The sequence below is a fragment of the Stegostoma tigrinum genome, chromosome 24 (genome assembly GCF_030684315.1).
Source record: "Stegostoma tigrinum isolate sSteTig4 chromosome 24, sSteTig4.hap1, whole genome shotgun sequence".
NCBI classification, from domain to species: domain Eukaryota; kingdom Metazoa; phylum Chordata; class Chondrichthyes; order Orectolobiformes; family Stegostomatidae; genus Stegostoma; species Stegostoma tigrinum.
The window spans coordinates 32,370,826-32,383,241 of record NC_081377.1 but is presented as its reverse complement, the minus strand read 5'-3'; the positions used below and the strand labels follow the sequence as shown (position 1 = coordinate 32,383,241).

The 12,416-nt window shown below is 43.9% G+C and overlaps 1 protein-coding gene across 3 annotated transcripts in view; it reads right to left on the bottom strand.

Moving 5' to 3' along the window:
* The window catches only part of LOC125464894 (cation channel sperm-associated protein 4-like), an 81,128-nt gene that overhangs the window by 45,854 nt on the left and 22,858 nt on the right, over nucleotides 1–12,416 (bottom strand). For 2 of the 3 annotated variants that reach the window (XM_059654335.1, XM_059654336.1), the window contains one exon: nucleotides 33–134. The exons of the other annotated variant lie outside the window; for it this stretch is intronic. In XM_059654335.1, the coding sequence (XP_059510318.1) occupies nucleotides 33–134 (102 nt within the window). The remainder of the gene's footprint in view (nucleotides 1–32; nucleotides 135–12,416) is intronic. 3 annotated transcript variants of the gene reach the window in all.

Below are 12,416 nucleotides of genomic sequence, written 5' to 3'. Positions count from 1 at the left end.
GCTAAATCTGCTACAGAAGAGCCAGTATTTACCTTCCAGAATATCCAGAATCCATAGTACCATTTCAGCAACATTTCCCATAGAAAGATAGTCACCAATACTTGTTCAAATATTGCAAAGAACATGGAGTAGGTCTGTGTCGGGGAAAAAAACAGCAATTACAAAATAAGAAACCCACAGAAACATTCAATTTTATGATACAGGCCTACAAGTATTGAACTACACTGGAAGTATTCTAAAATTTGTTTTATTCAGGAGTGTAGTTATATCTCAGTGTCTACTAACTGTTACCACCTATACTAAGTTTCACAGAAAGGTCACCAGAACAAAGGTTATATTAGCTTTGAGGTTGTTTCACTGCTATGATGCTGATAATTCACTCTATGGCTGTCATTATAGAGCATACATAGAACACAACAGCACAGTACAGGCCCTTCGGCCCTCTATGTTGTGCCGACCTGTCATACCAATCTGAAGCCCATCTGACCTACACTATTCCATGTACGTCCATATGCTTGTCCAATGATGACTTAAATGTACTTAAAGTTGGAGAATCTACTACCGTTGCAGGGAAAGCGTTCCATTCCCTTACTACTCTCTGAGTAAAGAAACTACCTCTGACATCTGTTCTATATCTTTCACCCCTCAATTTACAGCTATGCCCCCTCGTGCTCGCCGTCACCATCCTAGGAAAAAGGCTCTCCCTATCCACCCTATCTAACCCTCCGATTATTTTATATGTTTCAATTCAGTCACCTCTCAACCTTCTTCTCTCTAATGAAAACAGCCTCAAGTCCCTCAGCCTTTCCTCGTAAGACCTTCCCTCCATACCAGGCAACATCCTAGTAAATCTCCTCTGCACCCTTTACAAAGCTTCCACATCCTTCTTATAACGCGGTGACCAGAACTGTACGCAATACTCCAAGTGCAGCCACACCAGCGTTTTGTACAGGTGCAGCATAACCTCTTGGTTCCGGAACTCGATCCCTCTATTAATAAAAGCTAAAACACTGTATGCCTTCTTAACAGCCCTGTCAACCTGGGTGGCAACTTTCAATGACCTGTGTACATGGACACCGAGATCTCTCTGCTCATCTACACTACTAAGAATCTTATCATTAGCCCAGTACTTTGCCTTCCGGCTACTCCTACCAAAGTGCATCACCTCACACTCGTCTGCATTAAACTCCATTTGCCACCTCTCAGCCCAGCTCTGCAGCTCATCTAGGTCTCTCTGCAACCTACAACATCCTTCGTCACTATCCACAACTCCACCGACCTTAGTGTCGTCTGCAAATTTACTAACCCATCCTTCTACGCCCTCATCCAGGTCATTTATAAAAATGACAAACAGCAGTGGACCCAACACCAACCCTTGCGGTACACCACTAGTAACTGGTCTCCAGGATGAACATTTCCCATCAACTACCACCCTCTGTCTTCTTTCAGCAAGCCAATTTCTGATCCAAACTGCTATATCTCCCACAATCCCATTCCTCCGCATTTTGTACAAATGGACCTGGTATGGAGGGAAGGTCTTACGAGGAAAGGCTGAGGGACTTGAGGCTGTTTTCATTAGAGAGAAGAAGGTTGAGAGGTGACTTAATTGAAACATATAAAATAATCAGAGGGTTGGATAGGGTGGATTGGGAGAGCCTTTTTCCTAGGATGGTGATGGCGAGCACGAGGGGGCATAGCTTTAAATTGAGGGGTCAAAGATATATCATACACAACATCGAGGGCTGAAGGGCCTGTACTGTGCTGTAATGTTCTATGTACTCTCATCTACTTGTTTGGTCACCTTCTCAAAGAACTTAATAAGGTTTGTGAGGTACGACCTACCCTTCACAAAACTGTGCTGACTATCCCTAATCAATTTATTTTTTTCTGGATGATTATAAATCGTATCTCTTATAACCTTTTCCAACACTTTACCAACAACTGAGGCAAGGCTCACTGGTCTATAATTACCAGGGTTGTCTCTACTCCCCTTCTTGAATAGTGGAACCACATTATCTTGATTATTCCATTTTTATCCAGCTCACCGATGTCTACTTTCAGGCTGGCCTCGAGAGCAGCTGGACATTTCCTATGAAGCTGCTGACCTGGCCTTACAATCTCACTGACTTCAAAATGACATTCTGACTTCCAAAACTTGAACACATATTGTCATGATCCTGTACTAACAGTTTAGTGTAGTGTAACACATTGCAATCTGTTTTAGCATGTATACGGTTACCAACTCATGTTTTACTCTTACTCTGACTGAGATAAGTGGCTTTTTCTGCCTATGATCTGCAGTTGCTGTTCCAGTTGTGCTTCACTCTAGCCAAGAAGCCAAATCATTTGGCACATGCATTTAAAGTGAGAACACTGCTTGCCCAAAACTTGAAATGGCTTATCTATTTTATGACTGATATAACTGCAGAGAGGCTGATTTCCCACCATCACATCACTCTTTTTTTTCATGAAGTGTCCTTGACACTGATCCAGCTCCCTCAGGGCCAACTCAGAGTGAACAGATGTGTGACACTTTTGTTCTTATCTGTCAGTCAGCCAGGGCTTCCTGACTGGATCAGATTAAAAGTTCCAATCAGGAAACTTACTCTGCGAGGTGCACCTGGCTGATCTTGCTACAATCACTATATCCCTCACCCGCCGAGCCCAAGGGCAGAGGCCCGTGATCTTTTTTAAGCTTCTACTGGGCCATTTGAGCACAGGTCAGATTCCTCCAACTCTGCCTCTGATACAGGTGGTGTGTAATGCCCCATAACTCGCCTCTTGCACCAAGAGCATCTAGGAAGAAATTCATTCCTCATCTTCAGGTGGCAAAGGCATCAAGGTGGCAACATCCATCGTGTCCACCTCAGATTCCAGAGGTATCTGCAATGCTTGATGGAGAAGGGAGAACCCACGGTTTCCAGAACAGTTGGAAAGGATGTTGAGGAGCCAGGCACGTTTTGCTCCTTCACTGTTTGCGAGTTTGCAACTTTCATAAGGTCCACATGCATGTTCAGGATCATCGCATCTACCCAATTTAATATGTCACTGGACCTGACCTCACATCAACCATGCCTTTACCTATGCAGGGCCATTCCCATCATTCATACACCAAACTTCATTCCCTGAAGTAAGCTGTCTCCCTCTCTCTCATTTCGCAGCACTGGCATTCCTGATGCCATTTCATGCACAACACCGTCCCCCCAACCAGGTCTGGGAAGATTAGATTTAAATTGGTGGTGAGTCTTCTCCTCCAGTAGCAACTCTCCTGGAGGTATCCCTGTGGTTGCATGAGGGGTGGACCTATAATCAATAACTGTGACATTCTGGCATCTAGTGAAGGTGTAGTCCATTTCTCAAAGCCTGCAGTCAAAAAGTTTGGACAGCTCTTTCTACCAAATCACTGGATGACGGATGGCATTGAGCTGTCTTTATAAGTCAAAATGCCATTTGACTTTAGGAAATACACAAATTCCCTGCTGGCAAATGATGGCTTGTTATCGGTGACTAATACTTCAGCGAGTTTATGTACTGCAATAGATGCGTGCAGTTTTTCTATTGCTGTACCCATGTTTGAAGAATGAGCTCTATGCATATCCAGCCTCTGAGTGGGCGTCCATTATAACTAAAAACATTCAGCCCATGAAAGGCCCATGCTTGGCCTTTCCCAAGAATGTTGGGGGGCTGCTGGCGGTAATTTCATCCTTGTTGGCACTATGACCACTACCCCACCAATGCTGCCATCTCTGCATCCAATCCATGCCAATAGACATAACATCTTCATTTTGGAAACCCCTGGATGACCCTGGAGGAGATCAGCTAGTATCTGGCAGCAACCTTTGCTCGGAACAATTATTCTGGCTCCCCATAAAAAAATGTCCTCCCCTACTGTGATTTAGTCTCTCCAGGTCCACAAAGATTTAAATTCTGGTTGGCCCTTTGGCTTCCCCCATCACCATCAGCTGTTTCAGTGTTGCTATGGCCGTATCTTTCTATGTTCAAAGCCAGATACTGTCAGCCATGACTGGAAGCATCTCCAGAAAGTTTAAAACCTTTATAGAATCTTCCAGCAGTGGTACCACTGATGGTGTATCTGCTGGCAGGAGGCAGCTCAATGCACCCACATTTGCTACTCGGTCTCCTTGACAGTGCTCTGACTTGTAATTATATGCACTTAGTATTACAGCCCGCTGCTGAATACAACCTGAAGCTATGGGCGGCACTACCTTGTCCTCATTAAAGGAGGCCTAGCAAGGGTTTGTTGTTTATTATTATTGCAAATTTACGTCCATACAGCTATTGTGGAACTGCCTAATTCCAAATATGACTGCCAAATTCTTCTTCTCTATCAGGACGTATTTTACGCTCTGCATTAGCCGAAGTCCTGGATGCATATGCTATTGAGTGTTCCTCTCCATTTGGTCATCAATGTGCCAATACCACCCCACTGCCATGCAGGAAGACATCTCATGTCAATACCAAATCTGACTTGACACAGTGTGCCAGCACCTTACAGGGTAATAGTCATTTCTTCACTTCCCTGAAAGCTATGCTCGGCTATGCAGTCATTTCCAAGGCTGACCTTTATTCTTTTAAAAAGAGTTGATACAAAAGGTGCCGGGATGGAGACCACATTGTGTATGAACTTTCCAGTACAGGCATGGAAGCCAGGGCAACTTTGATTGCCATCTATCTTCCAACAAGTGTATCCCGGTCTTGTCAATTTTGTAGGCCAAGTCGGTCACTTGAGGTGCTTGGAACAGATATTTTTCCCTTCTAAGGCATGCACCCGCCTAGGAGGAACATCAAAGGACTGTGTCCAAATTCTCTAAGTGTTCCTTATTGGTCTTCCTGGTTATTAGCATATCATCTAGATAAATGGTGACCTGGGGTAGACCTTAAGAAACTTTCCCCATCATCCAGTGAAAAATTGCACAGGCTGACAATACCTCAAATGGCAGTCTTGTGTATTGCTACAAACCCTTACAGGTATTAATTGTGGCATACTTTTGGTAATCCTTAACTAACTGCAATTGAAAGTACACATGGCTCATGTCCAGCTTCGTGAACAGTTGTCCCCCTGCCAGCATTACATGTGAATCCTCTATGCGAGGGACTGGGAATTTATCCAATTACGAAAAGCTGTTTACCGCTTGTTTAAGAGATAATGGGAACTGCAGATGCTGGAGAATCCGAGATAACAAAGTGTGGAGCTGGATGAACACAGCAGGCCAAGTAGCATCTTAGGAGCACAAAAGCTGACGTTGCGGGCCTAGACCCTTCATCAGAAAAGGGGGATGGGGAGAAGGTTCTCAAATATATAGGGAGAGAGGGGGAGGCGGATTGAACGCGGATAGTGGAGGAGATGGGTGGAGGGGAGAGTATGGGTGGGGAGGTGGGGAGGGAATAGGTCAGTCCGGGGAGGACAGACAGATCAAGGAGTCGGGATGAAGTTAGTAGGTAGGAAATAGAGGTGCGGCTTGAGGTGGGAGGAGGAGATAGGTCAGAGGAAGAACAGATTAGGGAGGTGGGGATGAGCTGGGCTGGTTTTGGAATGCAGTGGGGGAAGGGGAGATTTTGAAGCTGGTGAAATCTACATTGATACCATTGGGCTGCAGGGTTCCCAAGCGGAATAGGAGTTGCTGTTTCTGCAACCTACGGGTGGCGTCATCATGGCACTGAAGGAGGCTCAGGATGGACATGTGGTCTAAGGAATGGGAGGGAGAGTTGAAATCGTTTGCGACTGGGAGGTGCAGTCTCTGTACAGACAGAGATCAACTTCAAAACCAAATGTCCACATCACCCAATAACCGAAATGGAACAACAGGTACTGTGGCAACAAGCGACACAGGAATGACACTCCTGGAGAAAGAACACTACCCAGATAAGCAATCAACGGCAATGCATACTATTACACGACCAGCACAGCTTAAAGAATGTCTGGACAAAATATATGCAGAGACAAATGAGAACTGCTCTGCAGGAGAACAGTTGTTGCACTATGGGTAATTTGAGTAACTTAAAATACACTATTTTTGTATGCAAAGGAATTTTTGGGACAGAAATGCAATACTGTACTATTGCATCTCCTGGTTTGCTCTAGTCTTGTGACCTCAATCATGAGGCACTCACTGTAGGTATCCATCTTACAGCCAGCTTAATAAAGGCAGTAGAAACTACACTGTTGTCCTGTGAGCTCACAACTATTATGCAGTGTCACTGGACAGCTCTAGGAACGTTCAGAAAAATCAGCAGTAAAACAGGTAACACTGCACAGCACATTTATAAATGTGAAAGGTCACGAAGGACCAATTTGTGCTGATTGATGTAGTCACATGTCCTTTCAACTTTTACTACCTGAAAAAGCAATGTATTTAGAAACAAAACCTTACCTTATACGTTAAAACAAAATATTTCTCTTCTGTGTAACTCTATGACCCTATAAAATATTCTTTCCAAAATGTTTTAATTTATACTAAATGTTAAAAATCTAAGCATCAAAACATATAACAAACTAGGGCGGCACGGTCTCAGTGGTTAGCACTGCAGCCTCACAGCACCAGGTACCCGGGTTCGATTCCCGCATCGGGTGACTGTCTGTGCGGAGTTTGCACAATTCTCCCCGTGTCTGCATGGGTTTCCTCTGGGTGCTCCGGTTTCCTCCCACAGTCCAAAGATGTGCCGGTTAGGTGGATTGGCCATGCTAAATTTCCCATAGTGTTCAGGGGTGTGGGGGTTATAGGGGGATGGGTCTGAGTGGGATGCTTCAAGGGGCGGTGTGGACTTGTTTCCACACTGTACGGAATCTAATCTATAACACTGCATTTCATATATACAGAAATATTTGCAATTATGCAGTAATTTTCATGAATGCAAGATGCTCCAAAATGTTTACAGCTAATTAAGTACAATTTGATGTGTAGTCACCGTTATACTGCTGGTTAACATCAAATGGGATAATGATTAGATTTTTGGTTTCTGTAACACTGATTGAGGGATAAATATTGACCAAAGCACCTGTAGATCCTGCATACGTCTTTGAAACTGTGGCATGGCATCTTTCATGTCCACCTGAAACGCTTGAAGCTAATCAAATCTTTTATTGCTAGCCATCTTGAGGTCTGCTAATAAAGAGTGAGCAACAAATCATTAAACCTCTGGTTGGTTCAAAATCATGCTGGGCTATGTGCTTATCCAATGAGATATCAGAGAGGTATTATTGCCAGTCGTGTTTTCTGAACATGTGCGTGGTTTTGCTCCATTACGGAAACAGAATGACTGTTAAATGTAAATGCAAGCCCATATTTATCAACAACAACATCAATATCAACAACATCAACAGAAGTTGCTGGAAACACTCAGCAGGTCTGGCAGCATCTGTGAAGAAAAAAATCAGAGTTAAAGTTTAGGGTCTGGTGACCCTCAGAACATCTATTAACCTCTCTTGATCTTAGGTTGTGATCGCTGACAAAAATCAGTGCTTATTGCACATATCCAGTTTTCATGCAACTAAGTGGATTGTTATGTTATATGACAGGTAGTTCAGAGTCCACCATGTTGAGGTGCAATGGGAGTCACATAAGTGCCAGACTAGCCAAGTATGGCATGCTTCCTTCCCTTACAGACATCAACAAACCATTCCATATTTACAACAATCTGAAAGTTTAATAGCAACTTTTATTGACACAGATCCTGCAGCTGACACTATCCATACCAATGGATAGCAACAGCCTGGCAAGGTCTATGAAGTATGATTATGTGAGTATGGCAAGACCTCAGACACCGCCATTACCACCCCTGTCCCACAGGCAGGACAGACCCACCTGAGGTTGTGATACTATAGAATATGCAGTTAGAAGGAAGTTGCTCTGGGATCTATCTACTTTGACTCTACAAAATCGAATGGCATCAAGTCAAAAATGGGTAATGAAACCTCTGCTGATTACTGCCCTGCTGCTCCCAGCTTGGTTGATGAACTAGTACTCCTTCTTGTTGAATACCATTAGGAGTAGCACTGATATGGGAAAGGGAAAAGCACGTACTCTGGGTAGGGCTTTAACATCCCTTACCAAGACTGGCTTCGTTGAACTTCTGACTGGGGTAGCTGAGTCCTGAAGGGCACAGCTGTTAGACCTGTAGTAGGTGGTGAGTAGCAGCAGCAAAACCGTACTCGGCCACAATTTATAACCTCAGTCTGGCATATCCATTACCTACAAGCCAGGGGATCAAACTCAATTGAGTGAGGAGTGTAGGAGAGCATGGCATCAACTTGATGCAGCTATAACAAAAGGTTACTTCCATGCTGAACAGTGGCATTAGTTTGCAATAGCAGGGCTAAAGTATCCCATGTGGAACAGAAATAATCTCTGCAGTACCATCACATTCAGCTACGAATGTCTGTGACAATTCAAGGAGGTTCCACAAATATCCCCTTCTTCAACACTGGGGAAGCCAAGCTCAGAGTAAAAGAAAAAGCTGAAGTGTTTCCATCTACCTTCAGCCACAAGTGCTGAGTGGACGACCCATCTCAGCTTTCACCGGTACTTAACATCACGGATGGCAGTCTTCAGACAATTCAATTCACTCCACATAATATTAAGAAACAGCTGAAGGAACTGGAAGACTGAAGGCTATGGGCCCTCATGACAGTTTCTCAACAGTATTGGTGATAGGGTAGTCTGGAATTAGACAGGCTGTTCCAGTACAGCCACAACATTGCAACTATCTAGCAATGTGGAAAATTATCTTTGTATTCCTACCCATTAAAAAAAGGGCAAATCCAACCCAAACAATTATCACCCTCTATAATCAGAAAAGTGATGAACGAGGGCATTGAATGAAGTATCAAACAATACTTGCTCAATAATAACTAGCTCACTCTCAGTTTGAGATCTACCAGGAGAATTCAGCTGCTGACCGCATTACAGCCTCAGTATAAACATGGACAAGACACTTTAACTCCAGGAGGTGAAGTTAGTGTGACTACCATTGACATCAAAGCAGTATTTGGCCATACATGGCATCAGGGAGCCCTGGGAAAACTGTGATCAATGGGAATCAGAGGATAACTCTGGTGGTTAGGATCATGTCTAACACAAAAGACGACAGATGCAGTTGCTGATGATCAATCACCTCAATCCAAGGACATCAATACAGGTGTTCCTAAAGGTAATGTCCTAGGCCAACCATCTTCAGCTACTTCACCAAATGACCTTCCCTTCATCCTAAAAGGTCAGAAGTAGGGATGTTTGCTGATAATTGCACAATATTCAGCATATTTGAACACCCTTCAGATAATGAAGCAACCCCCATGTTCATTTTTCAACGAGAATCTAACCGCATTCCCTTGACATTCAAAGACATGACAGTTACTAGGTCCTCTGCAATCGGTATTTTGGGCGTTGACATCAACCAGAAACGGAACTGGACCAGCCAGATAAATACAGTGGCTAAAACAGCAGATCAGAGGTTAGGAATTTGGCAGTGGGCAACGTAGTTCCTGCCTCCCCTATGCCTGTCCACCATCTTAAAAAGGTGGGATTTTGGAGTGTGAGGAAATATTCTCCTCTCATCTGGATGGGTACAGTGCCAAAAATAGTCAAAATGCTTGACATCACCCAAGAGAAAGCAGCTCATTTGAGTGGCATCTCAATGGCCTTCAAAATTCACCCTCTCACCTCACAGTGACAGCGATATGCATCAAAACAAGGTGCAATGCAGCAACTCACCCACGTTCCTTGGACAGCACCTTCCAAGCTTGTGACCAGCTAGTAACAGGACTGCAGGTGAAACGGATCATATCCTTCAAGTTCCTCTCCAGCGACACAATGGCCTGATTTGGAATGATACCATCATTCCTTCACTGTTGCTGGGCCAAATTCCTAGAACTCCCTTCCTAACAACACTCTTAAGTATATCTATGCTCCTAGGCATGCAGCAGTACAAGGCAGCAACTCACCATCGTTTCTCAAGGGCAATTAGAGGTGGGCATTAAGTATTAACCCAGTCATCAACATCCACATTCCATAGATAATTATTTAAAAATACACTCAAAAAGCTCAACACCATCCAGGACAGAACAGTCCCACAGCCTTCAGCATTCATTCCCTTCACCACCAATGCACAATTATAACAGTGTATCACCTATAATTTCGACCACACTTTCCAAACCCATTCTTCTACAACACGAAGAATGATCGGGAGTAGTCGCCACAGGGAAACACCACCATTTGCTAACTTATTTAGATATAGCAGTTTGGATTGGAAATTGGCTTGTTGAAAGAAGACAGAGGGTGGTAGTTGATGGGAAATGTTCATCCTGGAGAGCAGTTACTAGTGGTTTACCGCAAGGGTCAGTGTTGGGTCCACTGCTGTTTGGCATTTTTGTAAGTGACCTGGATGAGCGCATAGAAGGATGGGTTAGTAAATTTGCAGACGACACTAAGGTCGGTGGAGTTGTGGATAGTGACGAAGGATGCTGTAGGTTGCAGAGAGACATAGATAAGCTGCAGAGCTGGGCTGAGAGGTGGCAAATGGAGTTTAATGCAGACAAGTGAGAGGTGATGCACTTTGGTAGGAGTAACCAGAAGGCAAAGTACAGGGCTAATGGTAAGATTCTGAGTAGTGTAGATGAGCAGGGAGATCTCGGTGTCCATGTACACAGATCCTTGAAAGTTGCCACCCAGGTTGACAGGGCTGTTAAGAAGGCATACAGTGTTTCAGCTTTTATTAATACAGGGATCGAGTTCCGGAACCAAGAGGTTATGGTGAAGCTGTACAAAACTCTGGTGCAGCCGCATTTGGAGTATTGTGTACAGTTCTGGTCACCGCATTATAAAAAGGATGTGGAAGCTTTGGAAAGGGTGCAGAGGAGATTTACTAGGATGTTGCCTGGTATGGAGGGAAGGTCTTACGAGGAAAGGCTGAGGGACTTGAGGCTGTTTTCATTAGAGAGAAGGTTGAGAAGTGACTTAATTGAAACATAGGAAATAATCAGAGGGTTAGATAGGGTGGATAGGGACAGCCTTTTTCCTAGGATGGTGACGGCGAGCATGAGGGGGCATAGCTTTAAATTGAGGGGTGAAAGATATAGGACAGTTGTCAGAGGTAGTTTCTTTACTCAGAGTAGTAAGGGAATGGAACGCTTTGCCTGCAACGGTAGTAGATTCGCCAACTTTAGGTACATTTAAGTTGTCATTGGATAAGCATATGGATGTACTTGGAATAGTGTAGGTTAGATGGGGTTGAGATCGATATGACAGGTCAGCACAACATCGAGGGCCAAAGGGCCTGTACTGTGCTGTAATGTTCTATTTCTATACCACCATTCCTTCACTGTTGCTGGGTTGAGATTCTTGAACTCCTTTCCTAGCAGCACTGTGAGCGTACATACAATCCAAAGGACGCAGTAGTTCAAGAAGACAGCTCGTCACCATGAGATAGTAGGAACTGCCGATGCTGGAGTCTAAGCTAACAAGGCGTAGAGCTGGATAAACAAAGCAGACCAGCAGCATTAGAGGAGCTGTCAGCTTTCCTGCTTCTCTGATGCTGCCTGGCCTGCTTTGTTCATCCAGCTCTATGCCTTGTTAGCTCATCACCATGTTGGCCTAATCAGTAACAATGACATTCCTTGAACAACTTAAGCCCATGTCTGTCAAATTCAGCACTACCACTCAAGTCCATTTCAATGGAACTGTTTATGACACATTAAGTACGACAGCTGCTTAAAACAGCTGTCTGAAGGGTCTTGGCCCGAAACGTCAGCATTCCTGCTCTTAAGATGCTGCTTGGCCCGCTGTGTTCGTCCAGCTCTACACCTTATTGCAGATTTTGTAAACTTATTTCAGAGAAATGTAAAGTGCAGGTGAAAGAGAGAGATAATATTACTACTTATTGCCTGCTGGGGGAATAGTAACTTCTAAAATCAAATTGATCGAGTGTTCGACCCCAAGTACTTAGAAAGCAACTAAAGTCACAAAAATTCCTCAGTCTTGAATATGTAAATTTAAATCTTACTATACACGGTTTGATCGGTAATAGAATCTAAAGTGTATATATATATTATATGCTAACATCCTGTTAACCTGAGGTTAACATGGGTAACAGGCAAACTGTGGTCAAACAGACCACAGCAAATTTCTGGTCAAGACAGATCCCTCAGATGCTAGTGACAGTACGAGTCATCAAATCTCGTTAAGATTTTATAAAGGATCCCGATTCTTCGGTTTCTAAGACCCAGTTTACTCTACCAAAAGCTGCTGTATCAAAGTCTCCCCCAGCAACAGCATACATGCTGGTACTTCATTCTCCTACTTGGACTGCACTGCTTAGATTCTGGAAATTGCATCATCCATTCATGGGCTCAATTTCAGCTTATCCACAGACAGCAAGGTTCACTAAGTATGATGTGCCCTGGT